The sequence below is a fragment of the Amblyomma mixtum genome, chromosome 1 (genome assembly GCF_055824585.1).
Source record: "Amblyomma mixtum isolate Tamu chromosome 1, ASM5582458v1, whole genome shotgun sequence".
Taxonomy (NCBI): Eukaryota; Metazoa; Arthropoda; class Arachnida; order Ixodida; family Ixodidae; genus Amblyomma; species Amblyomma mixtum.
The window spans coordinates 24518478-24545016 of record NC_143012.1 but is presented as its reverse complement, the minus strand read 5'-3'; the positions used below and the strand labels follow the sequence as shown (position 1 = coordinate 24545016).

The 26539-nt window shown below is 46.7% G+C and overlaps 1 protein-coding gene across 1 annotated transcript; it reads left to right on the top strand.

Moving 5' to 3' along the window:
• The first annotated feature begins 1708 nt into the window (after nucleotides 1-1708).
• Nucleotides 1709-26539, top strand: LOC149365766 (vitellogenin-6-like). Its single transcript, XM_089543886.1, has 25 exons — nucleotides 1709-1841; nucleotides 2907-3049; nucleotides 5477-5611; nucleotides 6435-6572; nucleotides 7356-7523; nucleotides 8086-8225; nucleotides 8340-8526; nucleotides 9534-9730; nucleotides 10549-10717; nucleotides 11676-11840; nucleotides 12678-12878; nucleotides 13607-13824; nucleotides 14852-14958; nucleotides 16146-16420; nucleotides 17277-17397; nucleotides 17840-18059; nucleotides 18746-19049; nucleotides 19444-19653; nucleotides 21396-21656; nucleotides 22450-22587; nucleotides 23242-23481; nucleotides 23903-24203; nucleotides 24320-24477; nucleotides 24947-25183; nucleotides 26142-26539. The coding sequence occupies exons 1-25, from the start codon at nucleotides 1799-1801 to the stop codon at nucleotides 26304-26306; spliced, it is 4641 nt and encodes a 1546-aa protein (XP_089400012.1). The 5' UTR covers nucleotides 1709-1798; the 3' UTR covers nucleotides 26307-26539.

Sequence of the window (26539 nt, the reverse complement as noted above, 5' to 3'; positions counted from 1 at the left end):
TAGCTTTGACTCTGTAGCTCCCACTTAAAGGAACGAATGAATAAAACTAGCCTGGCTCTTAACTACGGAGCCAGCCTGTACAAGGCTTGTTGCGTTTAAGCAGGTGTATGAATTTTTTTAACATTGTCACGCTCTCTAGAAAACATATAAGTTCTCCACGGCAACCAATACTTGTGACTGGAGGTAATAATGAAAGTAAGTTTTATTTGTATTTTGTCAATTCTGTTGTTATTCCTCACCCACCTCCTAGATACAAAATCCAGTATGGGAGCTTCAAGGGTAAATAAAATGTATAGCATAGAATCACTGTAACGACACATGCATTTAGGTTTCAACTTTATAAAACTGTGAAGCGTTGCCGGACCTAAAGACATGTTGAATTTTCAACTGTACGAACTTTCAATTCGGTAAGAAAAAATATAGGAATTCTGGAACTCTTTTTGTCACAGTGCACTTTCAAATTCACTTTTATTCTATTTTTCAGAACTTATTACACTTCTCTCTAGAAAGCAAGAACATGAATTTAAAAAGTAGAAATAATGGGCAAGATATTCATATGAAGAATTTCCTGTATACTGTCATTAAAAAAAGACAATTCATTACTCGCAGCAACTTTAGTTATGCTACTGTTCTATTATTTTACGTATATTTTATTATAAAATGCAATTTAACATTTCTATGGCTTGTATTTTCTTTCAGTATGCAGCTGTAAGTCGGAAAATACGGATTGAAGGATAGTTAATGATATCAATTTTCACCATTTCCACTGCAAAAGTGCGATCTTACATCTGTAACTTACCACTGACACGAAATGAACTTTATTAGAATTTTTTTATCTTCATTGCGATTCCCCAATAAATCTCCTCCTGGCCAATATGTCATTACAACGCTTCTCAACTCAGAAAATTTCAATCAGAACAAAAGTCGTTACAACGAACGGCCGGATCAAATCAGGCGAGGCAAAAAAAAAATGAGACTCCTTGTGTGAAGTTTATGACTGCTTATAGCTGCGACAATGAATATCCTCCCTCGCAAAATTCGAAACCGTTATGCTGACAACAGCAGCATTTGAAGTCAGTATTTCAACGTTGCAAGTACTTGGTAAACGGTGGTAAAGTACTAACGCACTGCCGCAGGCAGTACAAACCGAATTGTAACGTCAGCCGGAGCTCTTTATGCAACTTCTTGCGACCTCGTTGTTTTGGAGGAGACCTGTTGCTACGTCCCAGTTGCGTCCAGAACAAGTATCATTCTAGCAGTGCGCCGCTATCACTGCGACTCGCTGGGCCGCCAAAACAGGCAGCACCGACGGCGGGATCAGTGGCTTGAACAGACAGCAGCTGTCATCCGGGCTTCAAGGGCGGCTCTTCCTAGTCGCCCTCGCCCCTGATATCGGAGCGCACGCCGGCTGTGGACACTCTAGAAGACCTGCGGCGGCGACAACGATGAAGACTTCACAATCGTGAAACCGGAACCGCAGTGTCATGTCCCGGAGGGAAGGCAGTGCTCGAAAAAGTTCCGCTCGACCGCCGCCATATTGGCTCTTTCTGGCAATCTGCCCCTCGAAAAGAGCACTCTCCCCCTCTTTCCACTTGTGTCACGTGACCGGTCTGGGACCATTATCGTCTGTATCACAGTGAAACGCAATGCTTCTCCTACAGGCAAGATCTCCCCCCTCTCTGTTGCACCGTAGCGCCACTGTACCGCAGGAGGGCCCAGGGTACTTAAGGGCCCGCAGATGCTCCTCCAGGCCAGAGCTCCGCTTGGAATGGAAGCGAGTTCTTGAAGGGCTGCCATCATGAGGGTCCTATGGCTAACGCTGCTCGTCGCGGCCGCCTCCGGTGAGTTCTTTATTTTCCATGTGCTTAAGTCTCAAGCTTGTATCGAGAATGGTGGCTTTCAGCCGCAACCTTTTTTGCTAACTTTGTTTAATTCTCGAAATCTGTGCCAATTAGCTTTAGTTAGGCCTCAGTTGCGTGTCGGTTTTGTTCCCATCCTGTGTTGACACCAAGGCCTCTTGGATAGTTCAACGAGTCAAAACGTTAGCAGCAGCAACGCAGCGCAAGATGTAACCTTTATGGAACTTGAAGTTGTTAGTGCCAGCGATAATCCAGTTGTGTATACACCCCAGCCGCCCTTTTTGAACGCAGTACATAGAACAATAACCCACCAAGGAGTGCCAGCCCTAAAGCGCCCCAAAGTGTGCCTTTACAAATGGTCCTTGAATCATTCCTTGAAAAAGGAAACACTGACAAACGAAGAAATTTATAAGTTCTTATTCTTGGCGTTATTACCCTTGGGGACCATCACAAACGATTACGAGCACTGAGGATGAAATTACCTCCCTATTGTACCCGCGTTCAGTACCGTTTTGCTAGTCTAAAAGTAAGGTCAAAAGGGGGTCCTGGTAAGCTGTCCGCAACCTGTCTACAAATGCCGTCGAAGTATCCCAATGGGCGCGTCAACTCTTTGAAAGAAGGCAGCAGGTGCACAGTCATCTGTAAAATGGAGAGGGTTGCCAGTGCAGAACAAAGTGCAGTCACATTTCGCTGTACGGTGAGGAACGCAGCCACTTTTAAAAGTGTTTCTGTTTGTGCGCTGTGCTAGGAGAAATATACGCGTATAGAGGACGCCCTTCAAAGAGAATAACTTGCAGGTCGACAGGAACAGCATGGTAATCTGTTTCGGTGAATATTCAGAGTGAAAGTGGGAAAGAAGGGAACCTCTAAAGGTGACTGTGTTGATGCCAGGTGGGCTATGAACGATGAAATAATTCACCGATGAATGCTGCTCGACGGAATCCTTGGCAGCGAATTTCCGCCAGTCGCGAGACTGCGTCCTAGTAACATTCCACCCTGATGGCCCATTGAAGAGGGTTATAAAAGAAGCTGCTCTTTTTTTTTCAGCATTCGAGGTGGGCAAGGAGTATGTATATAAGTACAAAGGAACGCTCCACGTTGCTAACCCCGAGCAGCCCCTGCAGTCTACGGGCTTCGGCTACCGTAGCAAAATCATCGTCCAACCCAAGCCCGATGGCACCCACTTCAAGGTAAGAACAAATGCGCGTGCAGTCGAGGCCTGAAATGGCACCCGGCTGTCGTATTCGCTTAACACTCAGACACACAACAATACATTATAAATTTCTATATTATCCGTCAGATCGTAAATACCACCGTACAACTGTGGTATATTGAATACGATGTTGTAGCCGTTATGAGTTAAAAAATTTCACTGCTTGATTCACGAGTACCTACATTTCTTGAGTGTTATCAGCGGTTGGGGCTATATTTGTATGGTATAAATAATAAAAAAAGAAATCGCCTATAATACGCTGCGAGTGAGGATTAGTTATACTAATTCTAGCCTGCCACACCTTGAGGACCTCAATAGGGCTTTCCAAGTACTTTACACACCTGTAAATCGTATTGCTAAAGCCGTGTCGCTACAAAAGAACACCATTCGCATAGAATGAGGTGCTGTTTGAACGAAGATTTGAGACAAACGAACTACTGCAAGATTCTCCGCTGGAATGTTATTGTGTCCGGTAAAAACGAAAGTCAGCTGAACAAATATCAGCGCACTCATACTTTCTGTGCAAGGAACATTTTGGAAATCACTGCTAAAGTACCTCCTACGCAGTACTTGTCCTTTTTAACCTGCAGGACAACGTATCTGCTTTAGGTTTGGTATGCCTACCATGGCTATAGCTTGGTATGGTTTCTAGTGAGGTGTGGATAGGTTGGTACGTCATGTACCTTGAGCGGTAGTTGTACGTACTGCGCTTACTCTAGTCGTACACATTAATCGCTCACAAAAATCCAGGAAAATGAGGCACTTATTCCCTAGAGGAAGCTGAAAATGTTTGCTGCCCAACGAGCATTTGTTCTAGGAAAGCATGAAAAAACCATCGACGAACTCCCCTAGTTTATCGATGTTGCAAACTAAACACCATAGTTCAGTAGAAAATTGCTGCACATTAACAAATCTTTGAAATACACAGTAAAAAGTCGCATAAACTGCGAGAGTAAATGTTTTTGCTCAACCACATGGAAATTCGAGTCATTATTGGAAGACCGGACTTCATGCTTTTTTGTAACGTTTCATAACGTTCCTTACTTACTACACGTCTTATGCCGTGTGGCAACTTTAGCGTCACAAATAATTATAAATACACAGTGCCTCCGTGGAGTTTGTAGTACGATGAAACAAATGTCTTTACAAACCCTATCAGCTATTGCTATTTATACTTCCGTTCATAAAAAAAAGCCATTATATGCTATTTCAGTTAAGCGGACTATCACTTTAGCGAACATTTCCTTCGGGTCTCCCGAAGTTTGCCAAAGCGCTATTTCATAGTAGGGACGTTTTAGGCAGTCGAAGACAGTGAACTGTCTGCTTTTGGTATTCGTCGAATCTTTAAGCCGGGTCGGTAAAGAAGCGGCAGCAGATCGAACATCTCCCATAGCAATACAAACGCTGACATATATGTTTAGATATTGCTGAAAGCTTGGTTTTGTGGATTGGGAGGTGCACAAGCCCATTTAAATACTCGCATACCAATACAAACGCTGACATATATGTTTAGATATTGCTGAAAGCTTGGTTTTGTGGATTGGGAGGTGCACAAGCCCATTTAAATAGCGCACCTTCAGGAGCGGGCGCAAGCAGATAAGAGCGATAGTTAAACGAAAAGGCACTCGGTGGCAGCACCATCCCGTCGCTTTCCTGTGGTTCGCCCGCCCTAAAGAGCGGGGCATGCGAAAGAACTGAAAGGCATCCCGCCCGAAGGCGCCAAACATCACAAAAGCAGCAGTGAGTGCTTAGTATAGAAAGCCGGAGAAGCCTTCTTCGCCTCGATTATCAATCAGGTCGATTATCAGGTCGAGTTGTGCATGGCCTCTAAGTACACAATAAAAATTTTTGTTATAAGCGATTCCGAAAGACGTCTTGATTCGGCCTCACGGAGTGTTACAATAATTTACCATTTCCATTACACCGCATTATGATCGCGGAGAAGAGCTGGGAACTTGATGGGCTTGTCACAACCTTTCTCGTTTCTGAGAGGTCTAGGGGGTTTGCCGCCGCGATCTCAGTCCGCGGAACTCTTGTATGGTGTATACATTAAAGCAATGTAGATGGGAATGAAAGCTTCTTTCCGAACAATACCATTCCCTAAAAATATTTGAAATATGTAAAGGGATCATATGGCTCGGCTGCAAAAGCGGTTCGCACAGGGGTGATGCGTCTTTTAACTTACATTGCAACTTACAGGGCAGTGAAAAATTTACACTGTGAGTGCTCAAAACATCGTACAAGAAATGAGAACCTGCAAGTGTTACGTTGGTTTAGAATGTTTTAGAAGCATGTCTGGACAATATCACCCAAGTGAATGCAGTTATGGTTTCTGCTGCACTGAAAAGGACGAATCACGTTTTCCGTAGCTTTTAATCATAGACGTTGCTTTTTATTTTTTCAGATCGTGAACTTCGAAGCGGACGCGTTCAATTCGGACCACATCGACGTCGCCCACCACGAGTTCAACTACGCGTCGAACGAGCACCTGGTGGGCGATCTTGAGCACCCCTTCGCCGGCAAGTTCGACGACGGGAAGGTAAGGCGATGTTCGTTCGAAAGTTCTGCATGCGATCGCGTTCAGTGGAGTTTTCACATATTCTGTCTTAGGTCAGAAACGTTCTAATAAAGCTCTGTGCTTCGGTCCGCAGTATTACTGCACTAACAGCGACTCCTACCAGTTTCAGCAAGGAACTACCCGAGAACAAAATGGACCCCTAACCTTTAGTTCCACGCCCTAGCTAGCTTTTACTAATGAGAAAAGGCGTTATATGCAGAAGGCTTGTTTAGGCCTAAACAATGCTAAGCACGTAAATCACTTCTCGAATCATATTCAACAAAATCTCTGTCTTTTTTAGGCATCATGACAATTTCGAGGAAGACGATTTATTCTCTGTTGCGGCCATACAGCCCTCTTTGAAAAGCGGAGCGGAAGCAACAATGATTGGCTGCACGATAAAAGAGGGAAGGGTATGTGTCTGTCAACTGGCACCCACTTGCGCCAGTTGGTGCCAGCCGACAGGCCCACACACTTTCCTCTTTAAATTTACAGCTCCTGGTGATGCCATTCCAACTTTCCTCTTATTTGTACAATATTTTTTAAATATATCACCTTTTTTTTCGCATAATGTAATGCTCTCGCAGAACTCATAGTTATACCAGGACCGTAAGCTCTAAATCTGTTTTCATGCGATGTTCGTGTTAAGGATTCACTCATGCTGCTGGTTACAGGCAATAGTGGTGATACCTGTAACAGCGGGTCCTTCAGGACGTTACCAGAGCTAAAGATTGGCATTTCATAAATTCGTGGGATAATGAGTCAGTCGATGTTTCTTACACGTATAACGGTCGTTCCGTTGCAGCTCGAGGAGTTCGCTATTGGCAAGAACGAGCCCCTGTGGGTGAGGAACTTGAAGAAGGGCGTGCTGTCCCTCTTCCAACTGGACCTGGTCAAGGGACGCCACGAACACCACGATGAGAAGAAGTACCACGTCAAGGAGGTAAGCTGGCAAAGATATTAGGGAAATAAAAATAGCACACCGTGATACAGTCTTGAGCTTGGGGCAGCAGTCCATTGGCACCACCAGCAACAGCATTCACAGCCCGCCAGTACATCACAGTCGTGTGCGCATAAAGGTCACAGCGAAAGGCTTGTTCTAGATAAGCTGCTGATGCATGACCATTGGGAGGGGTCAGTGTGGAATGTAAAGCATACCGTGTTTTTAAGTAAAATAAATTCAAATTTATAGATATTCGGCATTTGCCGCAGCTGATGTTTGGAAAAGCGAGCAGACCTCCAATATATTGTTGCACATTTATTATAAAGCAACCAGCTGATATTCTTTGACTAGAACCACAGGCAAAGAGCCGTTGCTACGCGAACTACGGATGCAGCGTTAAGAGCGTGTCAATACAGCGGCTGGCGCATATATCGGTACGAGCATGTTGTATTTCTTGAGCTCACCCAGAAATGCCAGCAATTCTTTGAGGCGTTTAGCCTCGCTGCCTCAGAACTTCTGTGCCACAGCTCTATACCCCGGCATGCCCACCACCATCACGGAGCAGATTGTTGCATTCTACTCAGCGCCACATATATCAACGACTTTACGTAACAGCAGTCATGCCGCGTCATGCGTAGGACACCACACGTTATAACGTCTCTTAGAGGAACGGCCAATAATCGGAATCGCATTTCGGCGCGAAGTAAGTCTTTTCTCGTGGCTGCATAGACTGAAAAACCTGGAGCGGCGATGACGAATCGTTTCTCCTGTTCTCTATTATAGGACGGTGTGCACGGACCCTGCGACACCCTGTACATCGTGCACGAGGAGGAGCACGGCCACATTGAGGTGACCAAGGTGAAGAACCTGGAGAAGTGCGACCACGACCACTACGCCTTCTTCGGCCGTGAGAAGGGCAAGGTCTGCGTCAAGTGTGACGCCCAGGAGACGGTAGGTGGCTCCTCGTGACAGAACAACAGAGCATGCCTCTAAAGGCTGGGCCTTTGTAACGGAGCTACTATTAACACGTGCTGACGCCCATCATTGTCTAAATAACAAATAAAAACTACTAAAAATTCCCTCTAGTGCGACGCGAGAAAATTTGTCATTCAGGAACATGACCTGTCGGTGGAGCTCAGTGCATTTCAGTTTAAGTAGCCCCAACAAATGAGAACAACCTTCGGATTAGTCAAGAAAGGGCACCCTGCATAAGAACAAACATTCCGGGAACTAACTGGGTGAAAGGCGGTGTTTGCGGCTTTTAAACGGGATATTGAAGGCAATGTAAGATCGAGCTGTTCGGTACACTGAGGGAAAGGCTTAGGAAGCGGTGCAACTGCATTTTCCCAGCTTACGATAGTGTCAGTGACTGATCCAGCTAAAACTTCAAGTTTTATCTTCCAGAAAAAAAAAGAATTCGTAGAAAAACAAACAAACCGGAGGTGCTTTTTTGTTGCATGAGCGATTTCTAGACTCGATGGCCAGCGGCAATTCTTTCTTTTCGGTTTCCCAGCACCCCCACTCTGCCACCTCCGAGGTGTACTACGAGCTCAAGGGAACCCCCGAGCACTACGTCATCGATCATGCCTGGGCAGAGCAGACGGACCTCTTCAAGGCTCACGGCGAGGGCAAGGAATTCCACATCCTGCTCAAGTAAGTACCATCGCAATGCTGCGAATACTATTCAGCGCTCGCTTATGAGCACACCGATGTTGCTCTCCGTTCGTCGCTGCTTGTGAAAGCTAAAGGCGCATGGCATTTCTGCAGCCGCACCCTGGACCTGGAAGAGGAACATGACGCCGCTTCCACTGACACCACCCTGCTGGGCGGCGCCGAGAAGGAGCACCACCTGGCTCAGGAGTTCCCGGTCACCAACGAGCTGCACAACGTTGAGGAGCTCAAGCACGTCAACCACCTTGTCGAAAAGTTCGGCTTGCACACTAACAAGGAGAACGTAAGTGCGCTTCCATCTTTCTGTGGACAGAGTTAATCATGGTCCCTCTTGAGCTAAAGCTGCGTCCCGCACACACCTTCTCCACTGTTTTTTCCTGACGCTTGTGGTAGCCATAAGAAATTACTAATAGTCGAATGAAGCTGTGGGAAACAAGTCGATAGCGTGCTAAATTGGCGACTATGATGTCGCTGGTAACGTGAAATTGAAACATGGCATTCCATAAAGGTTTCGAAGATTTCATGCTTGAAGTAGTTAGTCGTTAACTTTTTGCTGATTTTGTGTACGTAATCTTGTCAATATCGAGGCCGCAGGCAATTTGCACACCCTGATTTTGATGCTTTACTTAATTTTTAATTCAACTCGAGAGTGATACCTGTACAAACAAGGGGGGCACATCAGGCCCTTTGTACTACCAAGATTTTGCCACTTGAACTATATTATTCCCTTCATGAGAACCCCATGCTTTCATGAGCTCTGCTATTGCGTTTAGTACGGTTGTCATAACTTTCGAAGCAAGCTACTGACTTCAATCTGTGCAGGTTTGAGACAGCGGCGGACTAGAATGAACATCGTAAGGTAGTGCTACCTGAAGCGCTGAAATTGATTCATAAATGCGGAAGTCCCGATTCATCATTGAAGTGCAAATTTCATATGAGCCACTCATATGGAATTATGGGAATATGAAGCATACGGAGGATTGTATAGAAGCCTAAATGTTCTCCATTGAGTTGTCCATGAGCTTTCCATACTATCTCTGTATGGTCTCCATATAATATGTTGGGCCTCATATGTGGTTCGTATGTCTCTATATGCGCTGTCCGTGTAGCCTGTATTGACTCCATGTAATCGATATGGATTCCATATGATTGATATGGAAAAGATTTAGGATATGGAACTCGTCATATGTAAAATGCAAGTGGGTTTGATTGGCCGTTTTACGCGGAGCTGAGTTCACTCTTTTGTCAAATGCTGCAGCGAAGACCTCATGTCCTTCCCTCTCTGCGCAGTTCGTCCAAGGACTGCAGAAGCTTGCCCACCTCGAGTTCACCGACGAGGACATCAAGGAGATCGGAGAAGAAAAGAGTGGAGCTATCCTCTTCCTGGTCCTGTTCAATGCCTTGCTGCCCTTCAACTATGAGGATATCAACGACGTCTACCGCAACCACGTCATCACCGCACCAGACGACACCAAGGAGAGCATCCGGTGAGAGTTGTCGTCATCAGCAGCGACAACTCCTGCTAAGACTGTTCACTGCTAATCAAAGGCATATCTCAGTAACCCTCAATTATTCCTCTTTCTTTCTGCTTGTCACGCCCTCTTTATTGCATCGATTTCCTTCATTTCGTCCCTCAGTCTGGTTCTTAGCAGCCCTAGAATATGTTTTTCTTCACTCAGTACTTAATATGACACTCCAAACAGAACATTTATTGTCAGTTTTGTGTGTTACATCTCCCATGTTTCTCTATTACTTTTATAATGACCTTCAGATGGAGAATACTGCATGTGAAGATTATCATGATGGAATATGTAGCCTTGAATGCTCCAAGTGAAGCTGAACAGGAACAAATGGCGAAACGAACGCTGAAGCCTGCATTAGTGAGAGTAGCGAGGGACTATGGTTTACCGTTTGCAACCACCTTATTATGTTATATATGGCTGAATGTACCAAACCAACACAGGAGTTTATACTCCTCCACCTGACACCATCAGATTAATTTCGGCCACTTGGGGTTGTTTCATGTGCAGAAACAAGGCAGTGCGCACAAACAGTTTTTGCATTTTGCCTTCATCGAAATAAGACCGCCGCGGCAGAGATTAGATCCAACGTTGTTGGGTTCAATAGCCGAACGCAACAGCCAGTAAGGCTCCATGGCGGCTGGAATACGAAACTTCCTATAAAATTGGCTCTTATCTGACCTAAGCAAATAACTCAACAGCCAGCCGTCGTGTACTATGGAGCTGTTATCCGAATATGCCCGACTAGTGCTTGTCTGAGCATTGTTTCTCTTTATACATTGCAGCCACGTGTTCCTGGACCTTCTGGCGGCCACTGGGCTCAACCCGCAAGTTTCCTTCGGTATTCATCTGATCGAGAACAACGAACTGACCCCTCAGGAAGCCGAACGCTTCTACACCAAGCTGCACATGAACCTGAAGGAAGTCAGCCCAGCCCTGGTCCGCCTTGTCGGCGTAAGTATATAATTTGCTAAAGGGGGAAAAGTTTCTTAGCTTGTTTTAATGGGCTAGACTTAAGTTTGTCGCAGGGAGATTGATATTATTTAAAAACTGATAGTGCAGCAAGGTTTGTGTAGCTGTTGGTAAAATCGAGCGCAGTTTTCCAGTTTTTGTGTTTCATGAAGACTGACTATCAGAAAATTTTCTTGTCTACAAAGTATGATGCTAACCTTCGTAGTGACACATTTTCCACATTTTCTCTAATAAGAAGGCACAGCAAAGTCAAGCGAATATGATCCTCCGTAGCTTCTCATATGCTAAAGTTAATATCAATTATGACTAAAGCATTAGAAATGATTCGACTAAATCTGATTGACGGTAAATGGCTTTATAGAACGCAATGTCAGTCAAATAATTTTCGCATAGGTCGCTCAATCCAGGCTTTAAGGGCTAAGCTCAGTAAATTTATGCGATAGAGGACTGTAAAGGAGGAAAGAAAATCTGAAGGACAGAATTGCAAAGCAATTAAAATTGGTGCGCAGTACGAAAATTTGGTGAATACTCCGTGCCAAGAATCTCTGAGCACCACCACTTTTTTAATCTGTGATAAGTTCAGTTGTGGGCGGCGACAGAATATTGACATTTAAGTAATACAGAGATTAAGCGAATAAAAACTAACAAACAAATCACCACTAATACAACACATAGCTTAAAAAAGGATCATACACGGCATTTTGGAGCAGAGTAATATTGGTTACCGAAGGAAGACAGGCAAGGAAGGTGAATGAGTCAGTGCTGGTTTCTGCAGTGTGTAAGTGTGATGCAACATCAATCGTAGAAAACAGGTACAGCCAGCCAGCAAGGCTTGATTAGTGGTTACTCGGCAACGAAACATAGGATGCTTGCATGCTGACTGATAACACAACTCATTTCCCCTAGTGAAGACATGTCTCTCCCTGACTGCTTCTTGTAGGACTCGTGCAGGACGCAGGCGGTTAAGTCCCATCGGGAAGTCTGGACATCGTGCAAGCTGGCCGCCAGTGCCCTGGTCGGCAGCAAGTCCTGCGAACACGCCCACGACGACAGCCACGAGGACCATGGAACCTGCGCCCTGGAGAACGTCGCCCACGTCTTCAACGTGAGTTTCCTTGCGTGTGCAATGAGGCGTCTATTCTATGCGCCGCCTGATTAGACAGCAACGTTACCGTTATAAGCAGTTCCACCGGAACCCCCGTGATTGTTTTTCGCGCCCTCAGTATCGTTACCGTCAACAAGGGCTCATGAGAAATACTCCGAGTTGTCTCAACATTCAAGAAAGATTCGTAACCGTTATTCCCTTTTTAAAAACGGTCTATAGACAGTCTATAGACTTCGTATTGACTCTATTGACTTCCTATAATATTGCTTTTTGTCTATTCATAGTCTATATACTGTCTATAGACAAAAGTCTACTAAAAGTGTATGGTTATAAATCTACATACTGTCTATCGACTGTCTATGGCATTTGTATTGCCTATAGACTTCTGTAGGATTTGTCTATAGACACTCTATAGACTGTCTAAAACTTTTTTTGTAAGGGTTAATCTAAACCGGTGGACGAGTGCATCAGGTAAGTTCGGATTAAATTTTTCTGAGTGTAGTGGGAACGTTACAAACGAATGCTGCCGGACAACTCAGTGATTGACACCCTAAAGCTCCCGCACATGCACATGCCAGCGTGCAGGGGAGTCCGAGTGCGGTTGAAGGCGGTTGAAAGAGGTGGCATCACATTATCCCTCCACATCAAGTCATGAGCCAGCTGCCTTGATTCCGAAATGCGTGTACCTTGCAGCCCTCTTAATCCCCCAGCCAGAATAACGGCCGTTTTCAGAGCATTTTGGGGGTCTTTGAATCGATTGAAGCACTTTGGAGGGCTTCCAAATGCACCACTCTACTATGCCATCAACCATTTCGCCCCTTGCTTCTTCGCCCACAGTACTCCGTGACGCCCCATGACGTTGAGCACGAGCCCGAGCACGACACCGAGGTGTTCATCCGGGCTGCCGGCAACATCGGCACGCACAAGGCTCTGCGCTACCTGCAACGCTTCATCTCTCCTAAGTGGCACGCCAATGAGCACGAGAGGATGGCTGCCCTGTGGGCTCTCAAGCAAGCCGCCCAGAAGCACCCCGGACTGGTGAGTGGACGCTGCTGCATGCCTCTTCATCGCATCAAAGGGACACTTTTGGTTCACTGCTGTGCACATTTTAAATTAAACTGCAAGGGTAACTTTGCGATATATGCAGCGACACCTATTAGTATTACCTTCGCAACTGGCGCGGCGTCATGTCTGGTTCATACCATAGCGTGATCCAGGGCCATCCGCGCTCTCTTGTCTACGTAGGGATTGTGAGTACTCAGAAGCAAGGGCGCGGTAGCAGTCTCACAGAGGGTCGACACCTGGACCATGACTTCGTATAAGAAGTTAAATAAAGGGCGAAAACAGAAGAGCTCCGAAATGTCAACGTTAACGCTTTTCCCGCAAATCGCGACATTCCGCGACAACTGTTGGTGCTTTCTAGCGTACTTGGCTTGTTGTCTGTACGGCCTCACATATGCGTCGACAAGCTAACAGCTAGCGCTTACTTTTGTGATTGACGCGACATGCGTAAACGTTGTGAACTTTTTATCCGAGCTCGGGATTGTCTATTTATTGATAAAGCACAGATAAAACGTTGACATCTGGCGGCGATGGCGAGCCAAACAGTCCGAAGCACGATATCTCACGCGCCCTGGTTTAAAGACATGACCTCCTTATCTTCGTGCATCTGTAACGGACTCGTAACTAAGTTCATCCTCTTCATCCTTCAGTGCGAGTAGAAAAAAGAGGGACGGGTCGGAGTTGACCGTCGCGCTTTCTCGCAGGCCCGCTCCATCGCACTGCCCGTGTTCCACAACGACAGCGAGCCCAGCGAGGTCCGTATCGCCGCCTTCCTCGTGGTCGTGGTGACCAACCCAGATCTCTACATCCTGCGCCACATTGCCCAAGAGGTGATCACCGACCCCAGCGACCAGGTGGTGGCTTTCGTCACCAGCGCATTCCGCGGGCTGGCCGAGTCCAAGTACCCCTGCCACCGTGAACTGTGAGTATCATCGGCAGCCGCCCGCAAAGGCTTGCCCCTGTGCTTCCTCTCCGCTGTTTTTCTTTTGTTTGCTCAGTGGAGCTTTTAAGTGTGGGGAAATGAACTCACCTAAAGGGTCATCGATGCTTCTCTACGTAAAATTCGATAGATTAGCTTTTCGTGACTCATTTTAAGTTGTTTTCGGTGCCAGAAGACACGTTAATTACTCAGAAACTTGGAGTTCAAGGTGGTATACTGTTTCCCGCACTGATGTTGAGTGCAGGAGAAAAAAAAAACTCCCTTGACTTCACTGTGGTGTGCCTGCGGGAACGGTCTGGTGATACGAATATTTCCTTTTTTTTTTCCTTACGAAAAAAATTGCAGCTCCGATTTTAGAAAAAAAAGTATGCTTTTCGACTTTAGAAAGTGATAGCCCATCGATTCAGAGAAACTTCAGTTCGCCCTCAGCGTCTCTCTAACAGTATATGAACATGTCTGCAGAATCAGCGTCCATCCCAGGTAACCCCTAGAAATAAGTAATATGTGACGCAGCCAGGGGAAAGCTCTTAAATAGAGGCAGAGAATAGATAATGTATTTAAACCAGTTTATCATCCCAATATTTCTGCGGGCACCGCCACCTTCACAAGCCGTACAAGAATTTGCTAATATAGTGGGAAGCACTTGTCACAAACCAGGCTTCATCCACAAGAAAAGAAGGGGGTATGAATTGGAGCAGATATTGTACGTCGACTGATTTGACTATACAAGCAGCAACACGCTGCTTTTAAACGAGGCTTTTCCAGGCATTTCATTTCCTACCGGGCATTTACAAATGAGCAATCTAAGGCACCTCGCGGCTTTTCCACTTCCCTGAAGCTAATACGCTCGTGATTGTCCGTGTCCGTCATAAAGCCTGAGCTTGAGACGTTGAGATAAGTTGGTATGCTCATATCTTGATCCTTTTCGTAGTGTGACATGGCCTCCTGTATCTCACACTCTATAAGGGTAGGATTATATTGATATCCCGAATCTTTTTTTCTTCTGCAGTGCCCAGCACCTTCGCTACGTTCTGCCTCTGTGGGACAACATCCCCAGGTTCATGAAGCCCCTCGACAAGTCCAGGTCTCACCTGGTCCTTTCGTCCGGATACAACCGTAAGCTCACTTCTGTACCGATATTAGGCCTAAACAGCTTCCATCCCACCGCTTGAGAGAGCTATGCAGAACGTACCAGTGACTTTGAGTCAGAACTCAGAGTACACATCTCACAATGTTGTTTAAAAAAAATAAGCATAATGTAGTCTTAGTAGGAATGGAAGTGGTAAAGTAGTACTAAGGAGTTGCCAGAAAAGTGAAAAAAAAAATTCTTTGTACTGGGCTGCCTTTGCCGGACCTTGTAAGACGTGGTTATATATTTGCCTGCCTTGTAAAGGCCGGATGTCTATCAAGGGGGAGAAGGACTGATAAGGAAATACATTCTGGTGTATCGTGACGAAGTTCCTTCATATCATTTATTTGGGGTGTTATTACTCATTGTCCTCGATGCACATGTCTGTAGGCATGACGACACAAAGGAAAACCATACGCATTGCGTCATGCGTAGACTTCCGTCACTAAATATACGGAATTCTTAAGGTTGGCAACGCAGACGATTTCCCTCTTCAAAACATGCGAAATTATTGTGGTTCCGAAAATATTACCGAGGTTTCAACCATTTCTATTCACTTACTTCAAGATCTTCGGTGCCACGCTTAACAGCATCTTCCCATTGGTAACTGAATGAAGTTACTAGGTTTACACTGGGAAGATGTCTCCGTTGCCAAGAGAAAACATTCCGTACATTAATGATCGAAATGTACACTCGGCGTCAAAAGTAAATGGAAGGCGACTTTGTCAAAACAATTTAATTTCTTTAAATATAAAGCATAATTGTTCATGTTTGTTTGTGCACACTGCAATTGGCAAAATCACAATTAGGCTGCACATAAGTATTCAAGGATGCATGAATTGGGGGGGGGGGGGAATGATTAAAGAACCCCAGGTGTTCGAAATTTACGGAGCCCTCCACTACGGCGTCTCTCATAGCCTTAGTCGCTTTGGGACGTTAAACCCCATAAACCAAACCAATATTGCCTTCAATTTACTTTTGACGGCACCTGTACTTCATGACTTGATCAAAATACCTTGCACCCAATAGGGTGTGCACTAAACGCAAGTTTACCTCGGTTTTACTCCCACATAGGTTTATTCATGTTTAGAGTTCTCAAAGAGTTCTGAACAAACCCGCCCTTGTCAGTGCATGGAGAACAAATGGACATTACTGGTTCTATCGTTCCGTGCAGCCAAGTACGACTTCGGTGGCGTGACCATCATGGAGCTGATCCGCTCGCACGACAGCTACTTCCCCCGCAACCTGTACATCAACGTGAAGGACTACATCGCCGGACACTCGACCGACACTCTTTCGTTCTCCTTCGAGAGCTGGGGAATGGATAAGCTGCTCAACAAGCTCGTCGGCCCGCAGCCTGGATCCAGCAAGAGCATCTGGGACTTCATGGGTCGCCGCAGGTTCCCGCGTGACGCCTCGGCCAAGGAGCGCAAGGAGATCGAAGACTCTGTGAGTGTGCAGCCGCGCATCCTCCGTGATCGCCGTATATTTCCACTTAACCATCTATGCTTTACACGCATCAGCCCTGGGGCAAAAAGAGAGGCGGTGAAAATTCCATCCAATTGTAACACAGTGCTTAGATCTATTTATTTATTTATTTATTTATTTATTTATTTATTTACATGATACTGCAGACCTTTTTGGTCCAAGCAGGAAGGGCAAAAGCAAATTGTACAAGAAATGGTGACAGAACATCTTACGTACATACATATGTTTAAAATTCATGCATGCAGGTATAAAAGCACTCCGATATACATCTTCGTCACATCTAATATAGTCACGAATGCACGTTTCAGAAGGGCATTTTCAGGGGTTAAAAGACATTGGGAATGGCCTCTTTGAAGTTAGGGCACGTAAAAACCTCTTCCGGTAGTGAGTTGCAATCATTGATTGTTTTCGGAAAAAATGAAAACTTATGGGAGTTCGTTTTTGCGAAGTAAGGAGTTAAGCTGTAGTTGTGTGTGTGTCGCGTTTTTCGAGCTGATGATGGAGTAACATAAGGACTTGCCGAGATGCCAAACTTTCCCTGAATTAAGCAGTACAAAAATTCTATTCTTGCTATCTTTCTTCGGATGCTGAGAGGTTTTATCTGGTTTGTTTGCATAAGGAGAGATGGAGATTCAATGGAGATGGAGATCTCATATGGAGATCTTAGTTTTATGTGCTCTTCTGTGATAACTCTTTTCAGAATAATTCATTTCCCGCACCAAATTCTATAGAACACCATGGACATGACAGTTTACTACCACAGTGTGTCACGGGACCTTGTTGACGACTGCTTTTTTTTTTCTTTTCCGCCAAATAGCTGCACATCCACGACCGCGAGTACGACCACGCCTATGCCCGCCTGAGTCTGTCCGTGTTCGGAAAGGCTGTCGACTCCTGGAGCTTCGACGAGTCCATCTTGGCCAACATTAAGCCGAAAGGTGGGCAAAAAATTAAATGCATCGAGACCTCGACGAGTGATAACTGAGAAAATTAAAAGCGTATCGCACAGGGGCTGTTCTGCAAGCAGTTGCCCACAGAGCCCTATGTTTTAGAGCATTCACATGGGCACTTAAATCTGTGATATGCTTGCAATGCGCCAGCATTAACAGCTGTTGATGCCTTTGCCGGAAGTGACGTCACATCTGGGCTTGTGACGCCACTTCCTTCCAGTCAGTGGGGTTGCTCGGGTCTCGTGGTATCACTTTTCTCCAGCCAATGGACGAATTTTGTTGTCAAAGATGGATTTTGGCCCTCATAGGATTTCTAATGCTATTGCTTCGAACACCCTTTCCTGGAAAAAGTTTAAAAATCAGTCGCTCGTAACTCCTGACGTACTACTGTATCCGCTGAAATTTAATAGCAGCACTCGGTGCTTCGCAGAGGCCCCAGAGAAGACCGCCGAGAAGATCTTCGGCCAGGAAGTTCGCAAGAAGAACTTCTACCTGACCAACGACATGACCTACCTCCTGCCCACCGAGCTGGGTGTGCCAATCTTCTTCGACTTCAAGCAGGCCGAGTTCCTCTACGCACACCGCCAGAAGATCGACATCACCCACGGCGACACCGCGGAGATCCACCTGAACATCAAGCGACACTACCTGTGAGTGCGACCAAAGGCACATTGAATCGGCGCGCGCGTATCCAGGGAGAAGTTCTAAAGGATTCCTGCCCTGTAGTATCAACTTCCACAAGTGCATTATCTGCGCCGACCACGATGTACGCTTCAACTAAATACCCAACCAGAGCATCCGGAAAACGAGCCCTTAACTCAGATGTTTTGTTAAGACCGAATGGAAATCTGGGCTAGTTGTAGGTTGTTCATGATGAAAATTTGTGGGCGCGAACAAACGAAAGACAGAGAAGAAACAGATAAGGAAAGGCGCTTGTCCTGTGCTTTTCTTCTCTGTCTTTCGTTTGTTCGCGCCCACAAATTTTCATCATGATTTTGTTAAGATTTGGCGTCGCTAAGAAGCAGAGATAAGCTGTGGCTTCTTGAAATGCGCTTGTTCTTCACTGTCAATTTTATGGCCTGAAGAAAAAGTTGAAAGAACTAGAGTGAGAGCGCTACGCGATTCATTTTTATACTCCCAGTGGTCGCGTCAACAAGCGACTGGGACGTCGTATAGCACGAAACTTCAATTCACGCCCACTCTTAGTTCAAATAATCTGATATAGTTGACCTCACGACGAAATTTGCGATATTTGAAAGGGTAGTTTTGTGACGAAGTGTGTCTCGCACTAAGTGCCTTTCGTTTTTCTTTTTTCTTCCTCCACCATTGCGAACAGGTACGAAATTCGTACCTACCAGATGGTCGGCTTCGCTCTCACCTTCGCCCAGTCGTCTCTGGGTAGCGGCTACGACGCCCAGACCGTGGTTTCATGGCCTCTTGACCTGAAGGCCACGATCGCTCCTCTGGAGGGCAAGCTGAAGCTCCACCGTCCCCTGCACCTGCCATGGAACGCGGTCAACCACCACTTCCGCCCGTTCACATTCCAGATGCCCTACAACCTCGGTGCCGAGGGCTCCGACGCCGTTACTGCGCTGACCAAGGGCCACAAGCCGCTGTACCGCGCCGACGAACTTCTTCAGGTAAGGCGTTCTCCCGTTCGCTCCTTAGGGGAACAGTGAAACTAAGGAATGGTTAGGCGAACAAACTAGGCATTAAGCTGTAATCTGACTTGCCGTGTTGCCGTGTTTGTCAGCACCTTCTATTCGGTCTAAAAGCTCTATGAACGAGTAAAAAATAAGCAGCTCAGTTTCATTCAAAACATTAAAAATCTTTAGGCAGTTTTCTCAATTTTGTTTTGCCCATTGCGTTGCATTGGCCCGTACTAGTTCTTAGTTTTTTCTTGTTAAATCCTCGCACCAACCCTCTGCGCACTCCCTCGCAGATGCGTTGTTGTAGGCAGTGGATTCATAAATTTCCAGCTTTAAGTTACGAACGCGGAAAAAACATTTGATTATTGCTTTTCGTTGTTCGCAGTTTGACCGCCACTACTTCGGTGACGTCTTCGGCGTGGCCATGAACATCAAGGGCTACCTCGTCAAGAAGGGTCTCCACAGCGGTCTTCACGAGTTCATCCATGAGATGACGGCGCGCGAGCGTTTCTACTACCTCCTCATCAACCCCCACTGGCACCCACGTGACATCAAGATCTATTTCGAGCCGGCCGCTGAAGACCCCACTACCGAAGTGAGTCCCGGCTGCTAGCCTTGGTAATCGAGAAAACAGATGTCTAAGACAATCTCTCGAATCACTGGCATTACATAGACAGCAGTATTAAGGCGGAAGGCTTTAATGCATCATCGTTGTAAGCACGATTTGTCGACAGAAATGTCACGCTTTTCAATTGCTCGAAATGGTCGTTACGTCACAGTGCGCGAAATTCAAATGAGGCCAATTGTACTTTGACTAGTAACCATGAAACTAATTAAAGGGAGCGTTTAGTGATGCTCCAAGTGGGACTGAGTTTAGTTAATTGCTTAATTAAACAATTAGCCTAATTAACCTTTATAGTCAGGCCACATTAATAAATGTGGCCGAGTAGGAAATTGGTTGAGTTCGGGAATCGAACCCCGGTCTCCGGAGTACGAGACGAGCATGCTAACCACTCCGCCATGCCAGCTCGTTGGTTTGGAATGAACAAAGGCGCGTCTAGTAAATACGGCGTCTTCGTTCACTCCCATCTTCCTCCCTTCCCGTTACGGCGAGGTTTAGGTGTCCACCGAGATATGAGAGACAGATACATTTCCTTTCCTCAAAAACCAATTTACCGACGAGCAAGGCGTAGAACCGTACGGGCGATGGCGTTCTATGGACTCCCTGGCAGCGTTGCAAGACGCTGTCACGTTTCACTCTTAGAGGCGAAGCCTAACATCTTAATACTGCATCAGTGACACAAGCAGCAACACCGCGCTTAAGGATTTCGCCTCGCCGCACTTTAGGTCAACAAAGTGGCCCCCTGAATTTTTATAAACGAAGAGAAATGGAGAGCATAGAGCGTGAAATACCAGGAGAAAGTACAGAATTCATTAACAGATGTATCACCTCCAAGCGATTCCGGTAGCGTCAATATCTTGGTACAGTGAAGCGTGCTTTCGTTAAGACATTAACTGCCGGCTCAGTAACCACTTGGAGTCACTACTGCTAAGCTACAGGATGTCAGTGTCCCACTCTGCGATGCGCTAAGTACAGGGAAGCGGTCAGGAAGCACCGGCTCGGCACGACTCACACCTATGGTTCCATTATACGGCAGGACGTCGGAGTAGTCACATGTTACAGTAAACAGCGGAGTAGCAAACTCCTTACCGCAATGAAATTTTCGAACTCCTTGCTTGCCTGAAGTATGTTTATCTGTTAGCAAGTAGTGTGTGCCACTATCCACAAGGAATGCTTTCTGTGATTTCTTTCGTTGTTTTGAAATATTAGCTCGTTTCTAAATAACAGAAACTGACGAACACGTACGCCCAAAAATCTGAACAAACTTGTAAAATACAGCTAACGGCAAAAGAAAGAAGTTGCCGTTTTCTTCAGTATCGTTAGGAGCAGATCAGAAACAAAAAGTATAAAAATTGCGAGGACATAAAGTGTTGAGAGTTTTTCCGATCATTCTGTGACAATTTTCACTATGCCGGGACGACTTCCAGGTGGATGTGACGTCACACCGCTCCCGTGGCTATATCGACGTCCGCGCTATTGCGACGCAATTTCGACATTTTTGCCTATAATTAATTCACTAATCACTCTTGGCTTCTAGGTTCATTTTTTCCTCCTCTATCTGAAGCAACCATTGGTTTTATTTTGTCGTTTTTAGTTCCCGAGTTACACGCGTGTGACACGCTTTGTTAACGGACGGATGACAGTATGAGCCTTTAAAGGCTTTCGCCTTAATACTGGACAGTACTGAACGCTGCGGTTCCTGCACTTCTCCGCAGCTGGACGTTGAGATTGGCTACAAGTTCCTGGAGCACGACGACGAAAGGCATAGTCACTTCCAAGTCCACGACCAAATCGGCGCAGATCCCGAGGTTCCATCCACCCACGTGATCAACTTGGACGTCAACTTCAAGGGCGCCAAGGAACGCAAGGTGTCCGCCGAGCTGAGGTACTCCTTCAACCATGACCTGTTCAACCACAAGGTGCAGTTCTTCTACGACCGCTCGCCGTTCAAGAAGGAAGAGCACGAACATCTCAAGGTGAGATCCGCTCCGCTTGGCACCTGTACTGTAATAAGACTGGAATAAGACTTTTACGCATCAAAACAGCACAGATAATCAGCCCAATATTGGACACGTATTGACAAAGGCCGGCCATACAAGGGACCAGGGTGAAACCACCCATTTGCAAATTGGGCCGATATACCTGGTCTGCTAAGCGTGATTCCACTGTAGCAAGGAACTGTGCATTCCCTCGAAGTAAAGAACACGCGATTAAATTCGAAGCCTAGTTAATAATACTATTTATTCTTAAGAAACAGGGAGATTTGGTATAGAGCTCTGAGATTTTTCCCTACGACGCATCTTTATTACTAAAATATTTACGGCACCTTTTTCGTTCATTCCCTAACACCTTTGTAGGAAGAGCTAAAATAGAGCATAACGAAGAAGTGAAAGTAACAAACCTTGGGTAATGTGCACTTGGTTACAGATGTAGGAAAACGAATACGCACTTGCTAAAAAAATTTCCTCTCTCGCCTCTGCATGCTTAAATACCAACCGGAACCGTAAAAATTGATCAGTTTGAATATTATAACTATACTGTCATTTTGTTACTCGGATTCCGTAAGACAGCAACGTTTTTTTTTTAAACACGCCATTCGCAGCCTGTGTCTAGCATGTCGGATATTCCAAAGCAGTAAAGGGTAAGAGCAGCGAAGATCTCTCACCTTTCAAAATCTTTTTTTTTCTGTTCCAACAACGTGTTCTCACAGCGAAGATCTCTCACCTTTCAAATCTTTTTTTTTTCTGTTCCAACAACGTGTTCTCACAGATCTGCGCTGCTGCCGAGGCCCACTTCCCCAAGCCCGACTGGTCGAGGGTCAATAACCTGGCCACATTCTACCAGGGACGCCAGATCGACGCCAAGCTTGATATCCACTACGGAAGCAGCTGCGAAGGACAGTCGAGCGTAAGTTACCGTTTCAACATTGCTTAAGCGCACCGATAAGCTTCACTCGGTAGGAAAAGCAGTCCTGGCGCATCCTTGAGAACATTCACTCCGCCTGGACTGCATTCTTATTAGTCCAGGGCTGAATGTAGCAGCTTTCGAATAACAAGGATATCCCGATGCTGATCTCCTTAAAGTCCGCAGAAAGATTCACACGAAGGTTTCCTTGTGAAATAATGGCTGCTATTTTCCACATGGCAAGAACCCATTGAGATGTTCAAAGCGTGGACACTTGAAACGCACGCATGTCGTGAGTCCGGGCACTTCATACTCACGCTTATCCATATATCTATGGTGGAACTGGCCGAAAGATAGCACTGCGCCACGTCAATAACTTTCCCACAACTCACCCTCGTGAAATGCCTGGGTTGCCCATTTGGGCGGAGGGACTTCTTCAAGGGACACTCTCCTTCTCCACCTGCTCACTAGCAAGGGGGAGCACACTAACCCGCAGCATCGTGATGAACGCTGACCGGGTTAGGGGACCAGGATTGGGGATAGGGGTAGGGGAAATGCCTTTTCCTCTCTTTCTGTGGCCTGTTGAGAAAGCCAGGTTGGGGTGAAATCAATAGCACAAGCCTTCGTCACTCATTTGCCGCTTCCGGACCATTGCAGATCACACTGAATGGCCACTTCTCGCACACGGACCACGATGAAGAGCAGTTGGTGGCTGCCGCCGCCGGCAAGCCCATCACGCAGAACCTCCGCAAGAGCGGACTCCAACGTCTCGGACTTAAGTGCCAGGCTGGCCGCGAGCGTGGCATCCTCTTCAACTACTACTGTCTCAAGTTCCTGCGACACTCAAGCCGCTTCGGAAAGCTGACCGCTGACGTCGAATGGAAGAACTACCATCCTGTAAGAGCTCCTGAATCTCGCTTAAGGACCTTTCCTGATGTTCTCGTGCCGTGAATCGATGAAAACGCGCGTAGCTAAGGATGTTGAGCTCAGTACGAAATTTCTTGTACATCTTGATTGCACATTAACTTAGTCCCGCTTGCTCTGTAGGACAGGATTACAGTAGCCGGTAGGCTGCCATGCACTGGTCATGCGTATTGCGGAAATACTGCAGCTGAAGCTACAAAGCATTCCAGGTGTGGTAAAAGATGGCCTCCGGGGCCCGTATTTAACCCCCCAAGGACAGGCTCAGCACCATAGCGCCTTAGCCGTTAAGCTAACGGCCCGCCAATGGCCGGCACAAAAGAGGTAGTGTCTGCTGAGATGCCACTTGAGAGATGAAGCGCTCTCTAAACCATACTCTGTCTCTTTGCTTCCGTAGCTTCTCACCAAGCTGCTCCGCTACTACGCCAAGTACCACCACTTCAGACCCGAGCAGGGCGGTTTCCTCAGCACCGTTCGCTCGCACATCACCGGCGAGAACGGCAAGCTGCACGTGGTGTCCCAAGTGCCCTGGTGGGACCTCAAGGACAAGCCACACACTGACCTGGTCATCACCACCGAGGACGGCCACCGCTACAACCACTGGAACGTGCCAATCTTCAGCCACCTGCTCGAGCCCAGGGCGTACTCGTCGCTCGGATACTCGAACATCGGAGAGTACAGCCCTCTCTACAAGCACTGTGAGTACTCCGCCTGCTGTTGCTTTCAAGCTCCCAACGGCGGCAGTTCGGGATGCGCAGACCGCATTCGGCAAGTGCTAGAAAAGCCATAATACTCCTTTTTTTTCTTGGTGCAGACGTCTGTGACCTGCAGGGACACAGCCTCCGCACCTTCGACGGCTCGCTGGTAGAGCTGCCCGAGACAGACTGCTGGAAGGTGGTCGCCCGTGACTGCTCGCCCGACAAACGCTTCCTCATCCTGGCCCGCGCCACCGGCAACCCTGCACTCGCCAAGGTAAGGTCGAGACCTACTTGAACAACACAACAGAAAATTTTCTGTCGCACACCAAATTTTTTGTAGTATTTTTAGAGGTGAACTTATAGTAACGACACAACTAAAGAAAAATGCGTCGTTACGGCAAAATTCCAACTTGGAATACGCGCCGTGTGCGAAGGTGCAATCTGAACATTACGCGTGCAGGTCATTCCCTTTACTGATTCGTGCCAGCTTGCGTAAATAAGAATGTTCGGAAACAAAACTGGAGCAGCGCAATGCTTTTGCATACGTAGAATGTTTAGACCACAGAGCACGACAATTTGTTGAGCATATCTCATGCTGTCTAACTATCCTGCTAAGCTAACGAGAGCCTAAACTCTGGTTTTATGTGCATCCCATCTTCGCCTTTCATCACTTAAACCTCGACCTCAAAACAGAGCCTAAACGGCTGGGAATATGTCTGAAATTTCTTTTCAATTCTTTGCAGGCACTGAAGGTGTACATCCACCACACCAAGCTCGAGATCCTGTCCGTGTCCCCCGACTCTGGCCTGATCGTTCGCGTCGATGGCAACAAGGTCGAGGCAACTCCCGAGCGTCCCTACAGCCACACTGACCACGATGTCGAGCTCTTCGAAGTTAGGACCCACGACAAGTGGTTCGAGGTGGTGTCCAAGCCCTATGGCGTCTACTTCACCTTCAACGGAAACCTTCTCTTCGTCCAGGTCAGCGCACTTTGCCATCCTTACAGTGCAGAACAACATAGAAACGAAAACCACTGTCTGTGTTTGTTTCTGATGGGTACCCCTTGTAGGATGCCATCGAAAAATCTCGTTTGCTTATTGGTTCTACATCTGCCTATGTTCGCTCATTCTGTCCATCACGAGCTGTGCAGTGCAACACCTACAGCTCCTTTCTGACTCAATGTGCGCGCCGTTTTGATATATGTTGCATAAAGTAAGGTTGGGGCACTACACTGCATTCAGCGACTTCCGCATGTGTGAACGCTTCACGGCTGAGCTGACTTTCACGAAGCCAGCGTTTCCTGCCACTTAAGCTGGTTTTTCGGAATGACACCCCGCTCATCAATCGTCGCTCATCAATCAAACGGTGCGCAAAGATTATAGCTACTAGAAAATCTGACACGGTGGGCTGTAGGCATGAGCGTTCTCAAAGATGAGAGCTGCACTTCTAAGTCAGCTACTTTCCGGGTCAAGTAATCGTGAAGGGTCTGACAGTCCAGCGATACTTTGTAGCAGGCATCCTGCAACCACGATCGAAACCTTGCTAGATGGCTAATGGCATTAAGATGATCATTCATCAGTCTGCCATACCTGATCATACGCTTGCGCCATGTTTAATTATTCTTTTCGTAATTCATTCTTTTCGGTTCTCATCATTGGTCAACCCAGCCTTAAACAGCGGAGCCGGTGAATCACATTGCTTGTTGAGCTGTCAGTCGTGACGTCACAAGTCACCACCATCAATGGTAGAGCTCCAAAAGAATGAAACGGGAAAATGATCGTTGCAAAATGCGGCCCGCTGGTGTTGCGTTTCCCTCAAAGACTGTGGGTCCGGGAACAGTGCTTTCCTATGAGCCGCTTTGTATAATGGTCAGACATTTTAGATTTACTTAGTGTAACGATGACGACTTACCTGTTGCTTTCATCCCCCGAAACGCAGGCCGCTCATTTCTATCGCGGCAAGCTGTGCGGCCTGTGCGGCGACTACAACCTGGACAGGAACCACGAGCTGAGCGGCCCCGACGGACACCACTACAACAACTCGCTCGAGTTCGCCAAGAGCTACGTGGTGCCCAGCCCCGACTGCCACGCGCCGGAACACTGAGAACCATCCACAACGCGCTCATCCTCATTCTAGAGCTCCTCCCCTCCCTGCATACACCCGCTGTTGTAGAAAAAAAAGAACAAGAAAGCTACCATCCCGAGACCAGAAACCGAAAGCACAGCGGCGGGGAGCTTCGGGGAGCTCGGAGCGCATCACTTTCCTCAAAGTGCACTGCCAAGAACCCGATGTGTATTTCCAAGTGTATAGAAAAAAAGGAACAAATAAAACGAAGT